This window comes from Papilio machaon, chromosome W (assembly GCF_912999745.1).
Source record: "Papilio machaon chromosome W, ilPapMach1.1, whole genome shotgun sequence".
In the NCBI taxonomy this organism is placed as follows: domain Eukaryota; kingdom Metazoa; phylum Arthropoda; class Insecta; order Lepidoptera; family Papilionidae; genus Papilio; species Papilio machaon.
The window spans coordinates 742,636-764,684 of NC_060015.1; the positions used below are offsets into that span (position 1 = coordinate 742,636).

Sequence of the window (22,049 nt, forward strand, 5' to 3'; positions counted from 1 at the left end):
AATGCGGCTTTAATCAAATAATTACAATAACTTTAATAATTATTATAACTCTTACAAAAGATGTTTAATAATTTTCCCATAATTCCATCTAAAAAGTGACAAAATATTAATTTATACACAACTAGCTGTCGCCCGCGACTCCGTCCGCGCGCAGTTAAAAAAAATGAAAAATAGATGTTGGCCGATTCTCAGACCTACTGAATATGCTCACAAAATTTCATGAGAATCGGTCAAGCCGTTTCGGAGGAGTACGGGAACGAAAACTGTGACACGAGAATTTTATATATAAGAAGATTTCTTTGGAATCCGCCATTTTTACAAATCAATCATCTTCTTTAAATCTTTTATTACTGGAAGAAAAATCATTATATAAATCATCACAAGATATTTTATCTCTATTTCTTTTCATATTTCTTCTCTCTTTAGCACTATCTACACTCAATCTCCCGCTACAATCTGAATCACTTGACATTCCACTTGTAGCAAGTTTTATAATAAGTAAATCTTTCTCTATCTCTGTCAGCTCCTTTGGGTTAGAGCGTGATGTTTGTCGTTTGACAGGCTTCGGTCTAACAGTTGGAGAATATTCCACTTTACGCTTTTTATATGTACGTTTTGTTACGTCCTTTTTCTTCTTTGGTTGTTCGTTCTGAAATAATAAATATTTTAGATTTAGATTTTTTTTAATATTAACAATTAACATTTGAGAAATAACAATATTATATCTATCTATATATATAAAAGAAAGTCGTGTTAGTTACACTATTTATAACTTAAGATCGGTGGAACTGATTGAGCTGAAAATTGATGGGGAGGTAACTTAGAACTAGGAGACGGACATAGGGACTTTTTTATCTTGTGTGCATTTTTTTTTATTCCGCGTGGACGAAGTCGCGGGTAAAAGCTAGTTATATAATAATAATTAATATTATTTTATTATTATTATTACAGTTGTATAAATAAAAATTAATGTACTTTTTCCATTGCGAAAATAATCATGATCACAGACAAAACATTCATACAAAAAAAATCTTTCAATTCCTCTAAAAAAAAAAAATTAAAATCACAATAGGTTTTTGGAGATACATAATTCCTTCAACAGGACAAAGTTACAAATTCTTTCTATAAATTGTAATTCAATATACATGTATTATTAGCTACTGTAAAATATACGTAATTAGCACGTCGGGAATATGAGTGCTCTTTCTACCCATGTGTCAACTCGTTAAAAATAAAACAAAATATAGCCACTCAACATCAAAGGCTGATTTTCAGTAAAACTTTATACAGATAGTTGACTTAAAATTACAACAAAAATAACTTAAATAGAATGTCGGTGGCTCAGAGGTTAAGCACTTGACTTGCAATCTGCAGGTCTTGAGTTCGAATTCCGCCATTTACCAATGTGTTTTCAATTTACATATGTATTTGTCCGACGTTTTTACGGTGAAGGAAAACATCGTGATGCAACCTGCACATATCTGAGAAGAAATTCAATGATATGTGTGAAGTCAACCTGCACTTGGCCAGCGTGGTTGACTATGGCCTAGTCACCCCTAACTTGGGGTAGGCTCCGAGTCCCTCGGTGGGGACGTATAGTGAGCTGATGATGATGATGATAACTTAAACTAAAAAAAAAACTTAAACTAACCTGTTTAGGTTTAGCTCCAATATAACCTGAACATCTTTTAGCTCCGCAAAGACATTGTTTCTTCTCAATTCCAGCGCATTGGAGATTGTAGTTGAAAGTAACTTCACTATTCTGTAAAAATATTAAAAATATTACTAGCTGTCGCCTGCGACTCCGTCCGCGCGGGATTTAAAAAAAACATAATAAGTAGTCTATGTGTTCTTCCAGACTATGTTCTACATCTGTGACAAATTTCATTAAAATCCATTGAGCCGTTTTGCAGATATCTTCAAACAAACATCCATCCATACACACATACATCCAAACATTCGCATTTATAATATTAGTAAGATTTCTTCTCATATATGTGCAGCAATGTTTTCCTTCACCGTAAGAACGTAATATAAATGTACATATGTAAATCGAAAAACACATTTTTACATGGCGGGATTCGAACTCAAGACCTGCAGATTACAAGTCAAGTGCTTATCACCTGAGCCATCGACGCTTCTATATTATATGTTACCTATGTATTCTTCCAGACTATGCAAAATTTCATCAAGAACTATTGAACCGTTCCGGGGATACCTTCAAACATCCATCCATCCATACATTCGCATTTATAATATTAGTAAGATATAAAAACATACAGCTGGTATATCTCTCATAGCAAACAGTCCCACTCTGACATCACCCAGTACCGTCCACTTCTGTGTCTCACAGTTCGGCTCGCAGCAGTGATTCATGAATCTGAAATAAAAAAACAAACCTTAACATTGTTTTATTAATATTTATAAAAGATTTTAAATAATAATAATAACTTATGATTGCCATAGAAAAACATTCGACAACAAAAGACATCCACAAATGCAGATGTGTTGCCTACCATTAATCAACAGAGAAGGGGACACACAGAAAGAGGATATTTCCCTTTCCTATGCGTCCCCTCTTCCGCCAAATCCAATTCCTCTTCACATCCTTTCCTAATAAGAAAAGGGTAGAAAGGGAAAGAGGACTAAAATGTTCAGTAATGGCAAAAGGGAGGTTCAGCTTCAACACCGGTCAGGATACAGTATTGAGCTGGTTTTCAAACCCCCCCCCCCCCGCCTTCCCAACATGAAAAAGGGAAAATAGATTGTCGATGGTCGCTGTACACTAATGTGTATGAAATCACAATTCAATCAATATTACTATTTCCGACATCAAAGACCTAATTATATTTACTATTAAACAAATTTATATTTAAAAGATGACAATGACGCGGTCTGAATTCGCTAAAATGGCGAAGCGAACGCTGCTCAGACATCCGCAAGTACAGATGCGTTGCCTACATTTAAGCGACGTAGTAGGAGACGCACAGAAAAGAGAATATATTCTCTTCCAATGCCTCCTCCTCCATTAAATCCTTGCCTTATAAGAAAAGAGTGGGAAGAGGGAGAGAAAATAATTTGTCCAACTTTTTATCATACCTATGAAATTCACCATCTTGCAAAGTGCCTTACGCAGAATTGCTAAGTGGTACCTACTAAGCTAAATCTACATCCTCAGTGGCCAATTAACAACTCTGAGTGCGATAGTAACACTTACCTAGCCAGATTCCCTTTAGGTCCAGCATCAATCATTCTCTCTTTATCTAGAGTTAGGAAATAATAGTTCTCATCTCGTATCTCGTATTTCCTCTGCATTCTTCTCTTAAACTCCTCTTCATCTATTATTTCTCCCACATACTCTATCACGAATTGACCTGCAAACAATATATTTTTAATTATATATTTTAATTATAACTTTTATATTATATTACAAGGTGACAAACGAGCAAGCAACCACATGAATTCGCCGAAATGGCGAAGCGACCTGTCTCAATTATGTGTATGAAATCTCAATTCAATCAATAATACTATTTCCGACTCCAAAGACCTAATTATATTTACTATTTAACAAATTTATATTTATAAGATGACAAACAAGCGGTCTGAATTCGCTAAAATGGCGAAGCGGCCGCTGCTCAGACATTCGCAATTGCAGATGCGTTGTCTACCCTCAATCGACGAAGGAGACGCACAAAAAGAGAATATTTAACCTTCCTATACATCTCCATCAAATCCACCTCCCCTTCCCATCCTTTCCTTATAAGAAAGGGTGGGAAGGGAAAGAAGACTAAAATGAGTCCTCCAGCACCACACTCATCAGACTGTATGTAGAATTACTTCCACTTGACGTCTGTCTTCTGTAAGATCGTGGTATTTCACTGAGCGAGGACAATTTGTGCAACTGATGTTGTTGCTGACGTCTATATAACCAACGTTGGTCATAATAACCGATGAGTCGTTATAACCGATATTGTATTAAGTTGTTTCTATTTTTATAATTACCTGCTTTGATATCCTCCAAAGTCTTCAACCCCCACCCCCTCTGTGGGGTGCGGTATGGCACCAGTTTGGGGTAGAGGCGCTTCTCAAACGCTCGGTTATTACAACGCTCGCCCGCACGACAAGATGGACCACACTCTGTTAGCAGCATCCTGGGACATAACATCTCATTTTTGCAGGTAAACACGAAAAGTGAAACTTAACTTAGTGAAATTTAAGTTATCTCACAGCAAAGATGAATGGTTGCCATGGTAACGGTAATTTTCAACCAATGTCGAAAGCTTTTGTTGTCATTTCGAGATATTCAATTGAAAGTTTTACGCAATATAAACAATAAAACATGGATGGGATGGGATGGGATGGATGGATGGATGGATGGATGGATGGATGGATGGATGGATGGATGGTTGGATGGATAGATGGATATTTGTATGAAAGTATCTCTAGAACGCCTCAACGGATCTTGATGAAATTTAACACTGATGTAAAAGAATCTGTAAGAACGTACAGACTACTAATTAAGTTTTTTTTATTATTTCACGCGGACGGTGTCGCGGGCGACAGCTAGTTACGAATAAAATTGTATTTTATTGTATCTTTTTTTAACATTCTATGTGTTCTTTAACTCACCTATTGAGACACTGTGAGTAAGGTCCACAAGGATCCTCTTCATCAGGATTGCACTCACACTGTGTCAGCGAGCTCTCCTCTACATCTATCTTCTTCCCGCACAGAGATCCGCACGGCTTGTTCACCTTCAGCTTCACATAGTGTGGCGGGAGAAGAGAAGATGCGAAATCCGGAGGCTCTTCTTCATTTGGTGACACTTCTGGATAATAATTACATATTTTATACCATAGGTTGACAACCAGCAAGATGCCACCTGAATTCACCGAAATAAAGAAACAAACATCCATATTCGACAGAGTAGGAGACGCACAGAAAAAGGATATTTCTCCAACATATCCGTCATTTTCTTTGTCAAATCCCCATCTCCATCTTTTCTTATAAGAAAAAGGTTGGGAAGGGAAAGAGGACTAAAATTAGGTCTCCGGCACCACACTCATCATACTGTACGCGGAATTACTTCCACTTACTTACTATCTTCTGTATGGTCACTTCCCTTCTATGTTTTTTTATACCGCACCCGATTTCATCATCAGCTCACTATACGTCCCCACCGAGGGACTCGGAGCCTACCCCAAGTTAGGGGTGACTAGGCCATAGTCAACCACGCTGGCCAAGTGCAGGTTGACTTCACACATATCATTGAATTTCTTCTCAGATATGTGCAGCATCACGATGTTTTCCTTCATCGTAAGAACGTCGGATAAATACATATGTAAATCGAAAATCGAAAAACACATTGGTACATGTCGGGATTCGAACTCTAGACCTGTAGATTGCAAGTTAAGTGCTTAACCTCTGAGCTTAACTCACTTATCTTCTTATTTTATTTGCTTAGAAAATATAACTTACTTTTCAATATCTCGCAAGCTCTTTGCGCGTGTTTCATCGCCATATTGAATGCTGCATCAATCTTTGACTTCTGATTTGAAACTTTTCCCGTATCACCTGAAAATTATTTTTGGCATATTATTAAATGTTAAGTCAATGATAATTACTTTAATATTAGTCATACTAATATTATAAATGCGAATGTTAAAAACTTAGTGAATTTTAAGTTATCCCACAGCAAAGATGAATGGTTGCCATGGTAACGGTAATTTTCAGTTAATGTCGAAGGCTTTTGTTGTCATTTCGAGATATGCAATTGAAAGTTTTACGCAATATAAATAAAAAAAAATGAATGGAATGGAATGGATAGATGGATGTTTGTTAGAAGGTATCTGCAAAACGGTTAAACGGATCTCTATTAAATTTGGCACAGATATAGAACATAGTCTGGAAGAACACATACGCTACTTATTATGTTTTTTTTTTAATTCCGCATGGACGGAATCGCGGACGACAGCTAGTTTAATAATAAATTTCAATAGCTTAATATATCTCAATCATCAGTTGACATAAAAAATATCCAGACGTGTATTTTTAACATGTGACTGTGAACAAAGAATCTTTAGTGCAGAAATATTTTTTCTGAACACAGAATTAAGACATTTCATATCGTACATACTCTCAAGTAATCATTTAAAAAAAACTACTAAGTAGTCTATGTGTTCTTCCAGACTATGTTCTACATCTGTGACAAATTTCATCAAGATACGTTGAGTTGTTCTGGACATACCTAGTAACAAATATCCATCCATCCATCCATCTAAGCATTTCTTACCTTCTTGGAAGGGAAATACTCGTCCTCTATTAACCCAGTAGTGATCATATTGACCAAAGAATCTGACAACAAACTCTCCGGGTGAATGTTTCACAGCTAAGATGTTGGGAGGGATCTCTGACGGATGCAGGATTATTCCAGGCCACCATCTGTAATAGATATCACATGTTCATTAAAATACTTCGATTTAGTAGTTCATCATCATCAGCTCACTATACATCCCCACTGAGGGACTCGGAGCCTACCCTAAGTTAGGGGTGACTAGAACATAGTCAACCACAACCCAGTGCATGTTGACTTCACATAAATCTTTGAATTTCTTCTCAGATATGTTTCATCACAATGTTTCCTTCATTGTAATAACGTCGGATAAATGTACATATATAAATCAAAAACACATTGGTACATGGCGGGATTCGAAACCACGACCTGCATATTGCAAGTCGAGTGCTTAACTCATGAGCCACCGTCGCTCCCTACAGTAGTTTGGATACAATAAAAGAATATACGTAGGTTTCTGAAACCAAAATCCATGTTTAAAAATTATTATCTCTGTTTTGTCAATAATGAAAGATAGGATTTTGGTGTCAGAAACCAAAAGTAAATGCCATAAGAATTCTTTTCATATGGGAATGTAATTAGTCAGAGATTTATTCTTTTAGGTAAAGACGAAGTTGACTTGTATTTTAAAATATTTTTAGGATAAAGCCCTCAGAACTATTTTTTTTAGTTTTTTATATCAACGAATATAATCTTTGTTCAAAAAAACATCGCAACTGTCAAAGAGTATGTCCTCTACTAATATCTTACCAAACAAATTTCAATTTACTAGTGTTGCCACATGCTTTTTGTATTGCCAGCTTCATCTAAAAAAACTTATTCATCTTATAATGTTATAAAACAGAATACTAACCTATAATGTCCTAATTTGACCCAAACCATTTCTCCATACAAAGGTAAGCATCCCGTCTCACAATCCTCACACATATATCCACCTAGAAAATATACAAAATGTCTGAAAACATATACAGGAGAAATCACATGAAATGAAACGACATATTGACTGTCATAATAAAATTATAGTATAACTAGTTGTCTACCGCGACTCCGTCCGCGCTGAATTATAAAAAAAACTAGTAAGTAGCCTATGTGTTCTTCCAGACTATGTTCTACATCTGTGCCAAATTTCATCAAGATCCGTTGAGCCGTTCCTGAGATACCTTCTAACAAACATCCATCCATCCATACATCTAAACATTCACATTTATAATATTAGTAAGATTTAAATTTCATTACAAAAATGTTAGAAACAATAACATAGTTCAAACTACACTTTTTTTATTATTTTAATGTAACTTTTTAAGATAGTTATGGATTAAAATCCGTTAACACAAACAAAGGGGAAAACAAAGCAGATTTTTATCTTACTAATATTACGTATTAATGTTTGTTTCAAGATATCTCCGGAACAGTTACACGTATCTTGATGAAATTAGTCACAGATGTAAAACATAGTTTGGAAGAACGCATATGCCACTTAATACAATTTTTTTTAATTTCGCGCGGTTTTAGTCGTGGGCGCAAGCTAGTCTCAAATAAAACTTAGCTTTATATGATTGAAACATGGTTTAATTTTATTTTTCATATGAAAAAAACATTCAAAGTAAAATTAAACTTTATTTCAATTTGTTAAAGCTCAATTTTATTTGAGACAAAATAATGTACTTTACTCTCCGCCCCAATCTGTTTTAAGGGAGTCTTACCTTCAGGTGGTTTGATATTAAGGCACTCAGCGTGGAATGAAGTGGGACAGTACTCGCAGCAGATGAGAGAACCACCCAATGCACAGATGAAACACCAACCAGTGTTCACATGACAAGGCACTTTGCCCGGCCTATAATATAAATTATTTTTATTTTACTATTTACTAACGGTCGCCCATTGGTCGAAATTACATAATTAATGTTTTTTTTTACATTATAAGGTTGCAAATGAGTGTGCGGCTACTTGAATTCGCCTAAATAGCGAAAGGGGAAGTGGAATCGATAGAGGATATTCGCACAGAAAGAGGCGTCTTCTCCTCTGCCAAATCCACTTCCCCTTTCCATAAATTTCCTTAAAAGAGAAAGGTGGGAAGGCAACGTGGACTAAAATGAGTCCTCCAGCACCACACTCATCAGACTATAGTTGGAATTACTTCCACTTGAGGCCTGTCTTCTGTGAGGTTGTGGTATTTCACCGGTTGTTCCGTCTCATTCATACACCTAACAATTGTTGTTGCAGGTTCTGCCACTTTTTTTTTCTAAAGTTATGCACACTTTATCCACATTTAATTTTGTCAAATTTTACGTTCTTCGTTTAGAGTTCCTTAAATAAAGTACTAAGTTTAAGATACTGAACTAGAGGTTAGCTTTGAGCATTTTATTAGGAAACAATACATTTTTAGACTCACCTGTGCTCGTAATGTCTTGGACAAATCACATGTGACGCTGACAATATCTGAGAACCAGCGGGAAGACATTTAGTGAAGGAATGATAGGTCGCTGGACATCTCACACACCGAGCTAACTTATCACCACTGAATCTAGTTTTACAACCTCTAGGGTCATCACTGACACACGTATGACACACATGTCGCGGACAAACGACAGGCTCGAAAAACCCTTTAATATTTTTATTATTTCTAAGAACTTCACCAGAGTGATATTGCGTTTGAGGCCAATGTTCCAAACACTCTAAATGATAGTACCTATTACAATGAGCCAATTGACACCTCTGTCTGAATTCTATGCCATCTTTTGGTGAAGTGGCAGATCTACATACAAAACAAATAGGTTTGTCATATCGTACACAATTATGGCATTTGAAATCAGAATAATCTGTATCCGATATCTGATTTTTCTTTGGTAGTTTGATATCGATTATTTTACATTTACCCACTTCTGTATCGCTCCAATGGAGTTCTTGTTCACTTGAATCTAAGTCATACTCGTTTTGTGTGTCGAGTATTTCTTTCATTTTATCACTCAATTGAGCTTCGAAGTTATTCGCGTCTACGATTATATGAGATTCAACTTCGTCTATTGATAAATTTTCTTCAGATGCATTCAATTCTTGAGATTTCTCATCACTCTGACTGTCACCATCCAAGCCGTTTGAATCATCTAAACCTTTCTGTTTTCTACCTCTATTTCTCTTCTTCTTCTTTCTTCCTCTAGTAGGTAATTGTTTATCAATAACTTCTGTCTCTTTTTTAGTACATTCAACATGGAACACATAATGACAACCCTTACATTTAATTAGATTACCAATTTTCTCACAAATCTCACAAACTTTTTCTCTTAAAAGGCCTTTAAATAAATTCGGCTTTGGTTCAGTGAGTTGTCTGAAATATTCTTCGACTTGATCAAAATCATCGTCACTTAAAAAGTTTGCGTCATTACGAGATTCCTCTGTACTTCCGTTTGGAATATTAATTTGTTCCTCATTTGAATTTTCATTATTTTTCTCTTTAAACTGTCTGTTTGATTTATTTTTGAAAATTTCAAATAATTGTACTTCATCTTCCATATCTAAATCTGAATTTTCATTGAAATCTTCATTGTAATATGGTCTTGCAATTCTTCGTTTAGATTTTGATTTAGGTATAAAATCCTCATCGTCATTAATTTCTTTGTCTACTTTTATTTTCTTTTTCACTCTTTTTGGTTGTGTTGTTTCTTTTTTTAAACCTTTAACTAAATTAGCTTGTTCCATTTCGTCTGTACGTTTACTTTCAGATTTTGAACTTTCCTCATATAGCCAAGTTTTGTACAAGTAACGTGTTATTTCATCTTGTGTTAGTTCAGGATGTTCGTCAATTAATGCGTCTTGTCGAAATTCTAAATACTTTAAAAATTCTGGATCTTCGAATTCATTTTTAGATGGTTTATTTGATTTCTTTTCAACAGTTCTGTCTAATGTTATTTTCAATGATTTATTATCGTCGATAACCTCTTTGACTTTCCAATTCGTCTTCTGTGACTCTTCTATATTTGTCTCATTCTTATCAAGCTCCGATTTAAGATTTTTGGAACTTAATTCTTCTGTATTTTCAGAAGTTACTGATTCTACATCTGAATTTAAACTTTTGGCTGATTGATTATCAGAGTTACTTTTTTCTTTAGTAACAACTTCTGTGGAATTCATTTCGTCATTAAAAACGCTAGTCTGTTTTTGATCTGGATTATCGTCCATATCTGTCTCTTCGATAATATTCTTATGTAATTCACCAATTTCTTTATTTTCCAGCATATTATTTACTTTATCAATGAAATTGTTTGTGTTATCGAGATTATTAATATCACTATTCTCTCTAATAACTTCGGGTAATGTTTTAGAGTTTGGCAATTTCTCCTCAGTCAATGTCGAATCACTATCATTTATGTTTGAAGAAATTTCTTTATCATTAAAAATTTGTATTAGATTATACTCCACATCATTTTCATCTGGAATTGAACTTGAATAACCACTCGAGAAAGAATTAGGGACTTCATTATCGTTAGAATTAATTAATTTTACATTAGCATTATTCAATTTTTCATGATTGTCTTCTACAATTTGATTCTGATCGTCATCTTTTAAAGATCTACTATCAATTGATTCCTCACTCTCTTCTGAATCTGATTTTTGGTTCTCTGATGTCTGGTTATTCTCTATATCTTTTATTTTATTTAGTTTCTGTGATTTATTCAATACTATTGACTCACAAACAGTTGTACTTGAATTTTTTACATTTAAAACTTGGTTTTCACAAATCTCTTTCATTTCTATATCATTGGACTCGTCTAAATTCTTGTCCAATATACTTTTTGATATTTGATTGTCTGGCTCAATGAAATCTACATGATTTTCACTATTATCTGGCAAATTTATAATTTCTTCATCCATTTCTATATCATTGGACTCACATAAATTCTTGTCTGGCATATTTTTTGATCTATTATTGTCTGATTCAGTAAAATCTTCATGATTTTTACAATTCTCTGGGTTATCTATATTTTCTGTGCCCATTTCTACATCGCTAGATTTACATAATCTTTTGTTTGACGAATCATTGTCTGATTTTATCAAATCTACGTAATTTTCTATAGGTTTCGCGTGTATTTCTGTGTCATTAGAATCCATAAAATCAAACAAATTCTTATTTGATACACTCTTTGATTTCCCATGGTCTAATTCTTTTACTTCAACATGATTTTTCTTAATATCTATACTTTTGTTAATTTGTGTCTTTTGTAAATTAGTCACAACAACAATATTTCTCTCATCTCGGACAGAATTCGACTTTGAATCCACAATTTCATTAACACTATGTTCAATATCTACAGTTTGAACTTTCTTTTCTAAAACAGAATTATCTAAGATGTCTTTATTTTGGTCTAGATAAGTGACATCTTCAAATTCATTGCTAACTTCATCTATACTATTAGGCAGCGTTTCAGAATTTGCTCTAGCTAATTCTTTATCATTTAAATCTATTTGCATTAGCTCAGTATCATTTAGTTTAGTTGGAGTTGAATCCTTTTTCATTGCAATTAATTGATTTTGTACTAAACTATCTTCATTATTATATTGATTATTTGTCGACTCATTAACCATTTCTTCTTGTGATTCATTCAATGTGATTCCTTGGGGATGTTCATTTAATTCTTTTAATGTCATATCAACTTTATCATTGTTAATAGGTTTAGTAAATTCTTCATCATTTTTCTTACTATAATCGTGTTCATTTTGATGTGATAACAGTTTAACCTCAATTATATCATGAGATTCTTTTCTAGATCGTCTAAGACTGAGGGATCGTCTTGACCAATTTTCATTGGATTTTAATTTTGCATTGTTCGATTTGCATTCTTTATCAGTTTTATTTTGTGATTTATAAAAAGATTTTTCAGGTGTTTTTGATTTTGCTTTATGCAACCACCTGTCCATGTGAGATTGTTTTTGAATTTTAGTTATACCAGTTTTTGCAGCCATGTTATCTAAACAAGCTGTAACAACTTCTGATACATCTAAAGATTTATTTCTCGTTTTGTTTTTAGAACGTTCATTATCATTATTTTTTGTGTCATCTTCAGAAAACAATGTGTCATATAAGCTCTCACTCAATGAAACATCACTATTTGTTCTAGTTACTCTCTTTTCTATTTTAACAACAACTTTATTATTTCCTAGCATATCACGTAATAAATCTATTCTTAGCCTTTTCGGTTCACGTAGTAAAGTTTCTGCTTCTTCCACTGATATAGCCCATTGGGGTTGTTTCTTTTCTGATATAAAGAAGGCTGCATATAATCTTGGATCCCGTTTCTTTTCCTGTAAATCAAGTGTTTAAGAAATTAATAGTTCGTACATAATTTTTCCTTATGTAATTTGATTGAGGTTCAGAGGTTAAGCAATTGACCTGTATACCGCAGGTCCTAGGTTCGAATCCTGCTATGTAACAATTTGTTTTGATTTACATATGTACATCATACAGTGAAGGAAAACATAATGATACAAGATGCATATATCTGCAAAGAAATTCAAAAATATGTGTGAAGTCAATCAGCTCTAGGGCAGCGAGGTTGACTATGACCTAGGCACCCTTGAGATAGTAGGCTCCGAGCCCTCAGAGAGGATGTATAGTGGGCTGATGATAAAAAAAATTATAAAAGCACTTTCACCTCTGCTGAAAATTTTTCTCTAGTTGTTTCAAACTCTAGTTGTCCGAGAAACTTTCGTAGCATGCTTTGCATTATCCATCCACGTCGACCATTGTCACCCAAAAATGTTACATGTAAGATTTCGCGTTCCGAACGACCCAATACTATAAAAGAAATAACCAATATTAGTTTTTTTACATTAATTTAAAACCTAAATTATTAATTAGGTATCTCACTAGCGCAGTGTCACTTATTTTTTTTTTTTATAACCACGAGATACTGTGAAGGAAAACATTGTGATCCAACCTAGATATATCTGCCAAGAAATTCAAAGATATGTGTGAAGTCAACCCGCACCAGCATTTTTGACAAAGATTATATCACCTCTAATTTTAAAATTAGTAAAATTAATAAAGATATAAAAGTATCTCATAAAAACATTACATAACTAGCTATCGGCCGCAAATCTGTATTAAACGATAACTTAATTAGTAGCCTATGTGTTCTTTCAGACTATGTTCTATATCTATGCCATCTCTACAGATCCGTTAAGCCTTTCTGGAGATACTTTCAAACAAACGTCTATCCTTCAATCCAAACATTCACATTTATAATATTAGTAAGTTTTAAAGACCATGTTTCTGTTGTGACTATAAACAGAAGATAATGATTTTATCATTACATACTTATTTAATTTCAATCATTCAACATATCAAATGTTTACCATATTTAATATTATTTTAGTACATAAAATTACATAACAAACCTAATTAATTACTGTTTGTTTCCTTAAAAAACTAACCTTTTCCTAAAATCTGTTCCTAAAAAAACTTAGTAGTCTATGTCTTCTTCCAGGCTATATTCTAGATCTAAGCCAAATTTCAGCAAGATCCATGCAGCCATTCTGTAGATCCAGATCTTCTAACACACATCCATCCATCCATACATTCTCATTTATAATATTAATAAGATATAAAACTTACAATCCCGTAGATGTCTTGACTCACAAGCAGCTTGTAGAAAAATAACAAATAAATAAAACAGATATTACTATTGTAGCTTTTAACTTAATTGAGTAGTAATTGTAGAGTCTTAGAGTATTTAGTCTTAATATTGAAAATTATGAAGGGTTCCAAATCATCTAATTGTTGACACATTGTTGACCGACAATGTTACTGAATACGTCATACGTCATTTTTTTTTAAATTTTATTAATTATTATATATTTTTTCAAAAAAAGATTTGGTGGGTCTTATAAGCGAGAGAAACAGCTTGTGTTATACTAACAATATCACTATATGGTCACTAACAGAGAAAACAACAATGATGTGAAAAAAAGTGTATCACGAGTTTATTAGTGGCCGGTCAACAACGGTCAATAATGTGTTAATTAACTTTATATTTACTTACATTTCTTCTTTACAAATGTTCCGCTGGCAGGATCTCTAGTGACAATGCAAGGCCAGAATGGATATGTGCCCATTCTAGCCCATGCTAAGTCTCCAACTTGATATTCACATTTTGCTTCCATGTCAAAAATTTCACTCTTTGATAATGTTATTTTACTATCTATTATTTCTTTTTTCTTCTTCTTATTGCCATCGAAATCCAATGTTTTTACCACTGATGATGTATCAAGGTGCTTTGTACCTAAGCTATATTTCTCGGAAGACCTTTCTAAGACATTACCCATATGAGTGGATGGGTTATTTACTTTTACAGGTGAAAAGAGTGTTTTTATTAATGTTATTGTCTCTTCTTTGTCCTTTTCCTTACTTTGAATCAGGTCCTGTCTTATGTAAACTTTAGGAAACTTTTTAGCAGGTGATATAATTTTTTTTTCATCGGGTCCAAAACGACTTAATGATATATTTTCATTATATATATTCTCAATTTGAGTTTCAAGTTTATTTTCTATTTGCTTAGAATTCTCTGTATTCAACGGTGAATTAGATGCATGCATTTTATATACAGGTGACTGCATTCGAACCGGCGATCTGTCAATCTTCGGTGACTTTATAACTTTTGTGACTGATCTTTCAGAATCACTGGAATCTATCTCCGATTTAAGCCTTTGAGCTCTCCCATAACGGCTAGTGCTACTACTGTCCCAATTGGTTACAGGAGATGTCACTCTTGCAGTTAAACTTGTTTCCAATTCCCTCTCAACAAGAGATTTCTTCTTAGATTTAATTTTGATAGAACTTGTACTGTCAACAAATTTTATATCCTCTGCACTCAAATTATCCTCAGATTCGTCCATTACGACCCGTTATAAATCATTTACAATGTAAATTAGGACACTGACGTAATTTCATTCGACAATATCGGCGATAAAACTTTCGATGTAATTTTTCACATGCAAATAAATGTCGACAAGGGAATAGTAAAAATAAAGTCAATGTAGGCGAATTAAATTGAGTACTATAAAATTTTTGTACAACCATCCGCTGAAACAAAAGAAACGAAATGAAGTTGTGTTCAGTGTCAGCTAGGTTATTGAATTATTCATAAATAAAAATGAATCGTTTTAATATAGTTTATAGACTTTTTATGACAATTAATTTTAGATAGGTAAGTTACCATGACGTTGTGCTATTTCAATGCCCTCCGAGCATAATGGTTGCACACCAACCAAACGGGTGAGCAAAAGCAATTTAGTACTAAGTCTCAAATCGGAAACTTAATTTTCATTTTAATAAATTTGTTAGAAAGTATATAAATATTAAAGTAACAATTTCAAGTCGCTTACTACACACGGGATCCTAAACAATTCACAAAATCTCCAACGTTAAATTATCATTTGAGCAAAGTCCTATTTTGTTCCGAATAGGAACCCTCTGCAAGTGTCATCCACGCGCCATCATATTTTTATAATCAAGAAAATGACGAAAAACTTACACAATCATTCTGTTTTAGTTAATTTTGACTTATTTATTTCTTAACATTAATGTATACACACAAAACAGTAAAATATTTATCTTGATTTAAATTATTCAATCGAAAATAAGTTCACCGACGCTTGATGCCGCGAAAATTACCACAGAATGTTATGAATGTGTGCGTGTCAGCGTTAGCAACTTGAAGTGGACTGACTATCGTACCAGGGGCGTAAAATTATCGTACATCTCAGATGAAGAATTATATAGATATGGCATGCGCGTTCACCCGTAAGGGACAGATAGAGAGTACTATAGACTATACCTATATATAAGTGAGAGGATTGGGGTTACCAGTTATTTGTTTTGTCCCGAAAATGAATAATTACGATATAATTTAATATAGACCAATTTATATATTCCCAATTAAATTGTAATTAATAAACGTAATAAATATAAAAAACAATGCGTAATTTTTGTTTATGTGACTAAGATTACGTAAACAGATTTTTTTAGTAATACAGTAGAATTCGTTTATTATGACATCGAAAGGAATTGACAAACACGTCATGATAAGCGGACGTCATACAAAGCATTTTATGGAAAAAAAAAACCGTTTTTATGTAACCCAGGGCAGCTGATAGGTATTCCTTTGTTTCTTATGATTTTAAACCACTGAATTAATGCTTGATCAACATTTTCTTGTCGCAATTATCGAAGCCTCTTCGGTTTCAAAACATTTGAATTGAAGGATTGCTTAATGCGGTTCTTGTTTTTAAAAATCATTGAGATTGTCGAATGACCCACGCCAAATTTCTTTGCGAGAGACGAGTTTGATTCTCCATTTTCTAATCTGCATTGCACCTTTCTCCTCAATCGTAAATGCTTTTACGCCGCGCCGTTTAGATGAATTTTTTTTCACTCTGCGTGACCTTCAAGTGTCAATTACTCACTGAGAAACTGAGATTCAAAACAAAAATGAGCCACGTGCCGAATATCATTGGGAATCAGTGAACATTACCGAAGGTGTAAAGAATTATGTCGGCCATTATAACCGGACATAATAAGCGACATGTCACTGTAAGGAAAGTCATAATATCCGACTTGATTATAAGAATTTTATATGGAAAACAAACTTCCTAGTGCAATTACGTCATAATAATCGGTAGGTCAATATAGGCGGAGTCATAATAAACGGATTCTACTGTACTTAGTCAGGTCATAAATTCTGTCACATGTTTAATATAAAATAATTGAAACAAGTTTATTCATTATGTGACCATTTATATACCAAAATGAACTTAACAAAACATAGATTCTTATGACACTAAAGTTTATTCAAAATGACATCCGCGATTTTGAATACAGGCCTTCAATCTGCTCGGCCAGTCGTCTATCACAGCACGAACGAGGTCCATGTCAATATCGGCGGCTGCCTTAATCAAGGATGTCTTGAGTGACTCCAAAAAAAGAATTTCCCGATATTTTTTTCCCGCTTACCGCTTCAACAAAGCGCGGCATCTCTTCAGTCTTAGGTCCATTAGACGAGCATTCAAACGATGTCCTGTTTTTCTTCGATATGTACGAAGTCCTAAGTCTTCTAAAAAAGCTACAAAAAACATACCAATATTATAGTCATATAATTTTAAATTACTCTGTATATCATTACAGTGAACACTACATGTAAAACTACTTGATATTTAACTATTTTGATTGTAATTTCTAAGAAATAAAAATTTACATGGGACAAATTAAAAAGCATACTCTTTAAAATCAACGGGATAAGAAAGTATCAAATATTTAAAAAACACAGCATATACTAGAATTAAAAACTCCTTTTGAAATCTGTTGAATATAGTATAAAAAATGTGAATTGTTTCATTTATATACATTATACATACTATAATTTATTTCCCCTAAATTCAGGGTAATTTTTACAACAAGATGGTGGTATTATTTTTACGGGTAATAACCAACCAATTTGAAAAGAAGTTTAATATGGCCGCTTGTTTCCCAGATCTACAGTATATTATTTGACACAAATGACATCTGCGTTTGGGCGCATAATGTTCGAAAAATACTATTTTATTTTAGCTGATTTTACCCGTATTTTAACATATTAGTTATTACAAAGACTGTAAAGAACAACTAGTTTGTATTTTCTTCCTTATTTTGTATGAATACATGTGAATAGGTGTGTAGTTTCAGTACTTACGAGTGAAAGGTTATGTTTTTCTCTTTTCGCTCACTACGGCTTTTACAACCGACAATACAGCAGTATACTATTCTGCTGCAGTATACTGATCTATTGTTATATGTTAAATCAAGTTAAATTACTCTTAGTGTATTGAGCATACGTTACACGACATAACGAAAACAACCGATCGCGGGTGATGTCTTCTAATGACATTCGATTAATTTTAAAATAAACTTTCGATATACGTAAAAAAATCGATGTCTTTTGTAAAGGTCACTTGTGGCGACATTTCACATATTAATTTTAGTATAACACACAATTTGACATTATTTCACTAACATAATTATTTTATCTTTTTCCTCATTCTTTCTCGTTTTGTCGTATACTTTTTTTTTGTAAACAAACAAATTATCTTCGCTATTGTCTTTGCGCAGCGCACGTGCATCCCCGACCATTAGAAGGGTTGGGGCCATAAATCCATCGAGTTCGTTATCGCATTCTCTGTGCGGCTGTCCATTTGATCCTTTGTTCATATTTTTGTTGTTGTTAAAATTATTTTTCGTTGACTATGAAGAAGCTCCAAAAAAACAAACGACGGTAATAAACACCTAAATCCCTTTTGTTTTTGAGGAACATTTATTGCGTACACATTTCGTCTTTCCAATTTTTAAATTTATTTTTCATTGTTTGTTTCTTATCTACGTAATGACAAAAAAATCCTATTTGTACGCTTTTTCAAATGAACCATAAACTATTTTTTTTATATTTTTTGTTGTCTTTAAACTCCAACATTAAAATAAACATTTTTGTCTGCAACAACGTTTAGTTGTATTTTAGGTACGACGTTGAAGAGTAATGCACACTCGATTATTTTGATTGCAATTCAACGCAGAGTTTATCTTTTTTAATAGATTTTGCGTCTCACGTATAACAATTATTGTATTAAGAGTAAAGTGTTTTCGAACCTTATGTTGATTTTATAACAAAGTCTTGTTCTAAAAAAAGTGATGTTAAATAAATGAAAACCAGTTTTAATGTGAATAAAATGTAATAAAGACTTTTCGAGATATTTGTGTGATAAATGGGAAATAATTAATAAACTTTGAAGGTGTCTAGCGCCTAAACTTGGCAATATTTGATAGAGGTAAGTTTGTTTAAATCGTCATTATTTTCGAACAAGGATTCTGTGGTACTCTTTTGATCATGTCTATCCCGGCCGCTCGGTGTATTGTATAACATGCATCACACTCGCTCGTTCTCGTTCTCTCTCGTTCTCGTTCACCATTCGACTCGCCAACGGTCGCCGAACATAGCCGAACTTACGAATGTAGCCTGCATAATTTAAATAAAATGACAACACGTCAATAAGTGTCAATTGTAACAATTAACGGACTAAATTAACGGAAGTAGAATTTAACGGAAGTTAACAAGAGCGTTAACACTTTTTGAATTTAACTTAAAAGTTAATCCGTTAAGGAAAATGTTAACTTCGTTAATTAACGATTAACGGATTAACGAGTTAATGCCCACCTTTGCGTACATCGTATGTAGGCACAAAATTATCGTATGTGTACGATAATTATCGTACGGTTCCGAACGCTGGTGCGTGTGTCAAACTCAAGTCTATGACACGGTAATAATAATACCGTGAGTGAGAGAGATACAGTTGTACCTAATTCCTGTGACGTGACAAAGACAGGGATAACTATCTTCTGTCCCTTTCTGCGTACCAGGCTTTGGGGTTTGTTTGGAACAAAGGTTGTCCCCAACAAAAAACCTAGGTTATCCCAAACAAAGTTTGACATTCGTGGTATTTTTCGAAAATTATGAGTATTTAGTTGTAGTAATTGTGCAAAAATATTTTGATATTACAGTTTTAGTAAGATCAAGTGTATAAAACATGGTATACTGCTGTATTGTTGGTTGTAAAAGCCGTAGTGAGCGAAAAGAGAAAAACATAACCTTTTAATCGTAAGTACTGAAACTACGCACTTATTCACATGTATTCATACAAAATAAGGAAGAAAATACAAACTAGTTGTTCTTTACAGTCTTTGTAATAACTAATATGTTAAAATACGGGTAAAATCAGCTAAAATAAAATAGTATTTTTCGAACATTATGCGCCCAAACTCAGGTCATTTGTGTCAAATAATATACTGTAGATCTGGGAAACAAGCGGCCATATTAAACTTCTTTTCAAATTGGTTGGTAAAAATAATACCACCATCTTGTTGTAAAAATTACCCTGAATTTAGGGGAAATAAATTATAGTATGTATAATGTATATAAATGAAACAATTCACATTTTTTATACTATTTTCAACAGATTTCAAAAGGAGTTTTTAATTCTAGTATATGCTGTGTTTTTTAATATTTGATACTTTCTTATCCCGTTGATTTTAAAGAGTATGCTTTTTAATTTGTCTCATGTAAATTTTTATTTCTTAGAAATTACAATCAAAATAGTTAAATATTAAGTAGTTTTACATGTAGTGTTCACTGTAATGATATACAGAGTAATTTAAAATTATATGACTATAATATTGGAATGTTTTTTGTAGCTTTTTCAGAAGATTCTTTTTTTGGAGTCACTCAAGACATCCTTGATTAAGGCAGCCGCCGATATTGACAAGGACCTCGTTCGTGCTGCGATAGACGACTGGCCGAGTAGATTGAAGGCCTGTATTCAAAATCACGGAGGTCATTTTGAATTAACTTTAGTGTCATAAGAATCTATGTTTTGTTAAGTTCATTTTGGTATATAAATGGTCACATAATGAATAAACTTGTTTCAATTATTTTATATTAAACATACTAAGTACATACATATTGACTAAGTATTACCAAAAACTCTGTTTACCTAATCTCAGTCACATAAACAAAAATTACGCATTGTTTTTTATATTCATTACATTTATTAATTACAATTTAATTGGGAATATATAAATTGGTATATACTAAATTATATCGTAATTATTCATTTTCGGGACAAAACAAATAACTGGTAACCCCAATCCTTTCTTGTACTCTCTATCTACCTCCATGAAGTTGGCCCCCTCACTTTAATTTTTTTAACTTTTTTTTACGCAAATCGTTTGAGAATCGTTTGAGAGGGTTTGAGAGAAAATAAATATCGTTTGAGAGTTCCTACTTTCTCCGTAAAATTAATTTCAAATTCTAGTGTGAAGTTGGCCCCCACACTTTACTTTTTTTTTTTTTTGTACATACACATGAAGTATTGTACTGGAAAGCTTAACTCTAAAAGAGTTCTCTTACAGCTTACCATTATATAGAGAGAGGTTGTTTAATGGGTAATTTATTTATTTATTTATTTAATAAGTAAATGTGTGTACAAGTCGTCATAAATAATGTCTTAAATAATAAACTTAATAAATATTACATATATACATAATACATATACATACATAAATATATACATAAATAAATATATACATACATACAATATATATATATATATATATATATATATATATATATATATATATATATATATATATATATATATATACAGTCAAAATCTGTTATAACGACATCGAAGGGACTACTCATATTGAGTCGTAAAAACCGATAGTTGTAACAACCGGTGACAGGTATTAATAGGAAAGATATGTAATAACATTCAGCCAGGACCTTTGATTTTGGTCAATTTAACCGGTATGTTGTTCTAAACGATGTCGCTATAAACGGTTTGGACTGTATATTCGATTTGTTACTTACGATTCCGAAATTGAAATATTTATTTCAGGAAAAGTATCTACTCTCAAACGAATTCTCTTTTCTCTCAATCACTCTCTTACCATTCTCTTCCTACAAAATAAATTTGAAACGTCCAAGTACATGAATGCCATATTTAATTCGGAAAAAAAGGAAAATCGATTTGTAACTTTCGATGCCCAGAATTAAAATATTTATTACAGAAAAAGTAAAAACTCTCAAACGATATTTCTTTTCTCTTAATGTCTCAAACGACT

The 22,049-nt window shown here is 33.0% G+C and overlaps 1 protein-coding gene across 1 annotated transcript; it reads right to left on the bottom strand.

The window, feature by feature from the left end:
- Nucleotides 1–240: 240 nt before the first annotated feature.
- LOC123723326 lies at nucleotides 241–15,813 on the bottom strand. Its single transcript, XM_045685907.1, has 14 exons — nucleotides 15,731–15,813; nucleotides 14,389–15,428; nucleotides 13,000–13,142; nucleotides 8,745–12,649; nucleotides 8,056–8,186; nucleotides 7,206–7,287; nucleotides 6,293–6,441; nucleotides 5,479–5,574; nucleotides 4,630–4,828; nucleotides 4,003–4,151; nucleotides 3,218–3,374; nucleotides 2,281–2,380; nucleotides 1,652–1,762; nucleotides 241–649 (listed from the first exon to the last, which is right to left on the bottom strand). Exons 2-14 carry the CDS (start codon nucleotides 15,239–15,241, stop codon nucleotides 323–325), a joined length of 6,402 nt encoding a protein of 2,133 aa, XP_045541863.1. The 5' UTR covers nucleotides 15,242–15,428; nucleotides 15,731–15,813; the 3' UTR covers nucleotides 241–322.
- Nucleotides 15,814–22,049: the final 6,236 nt, after the last annotated feature.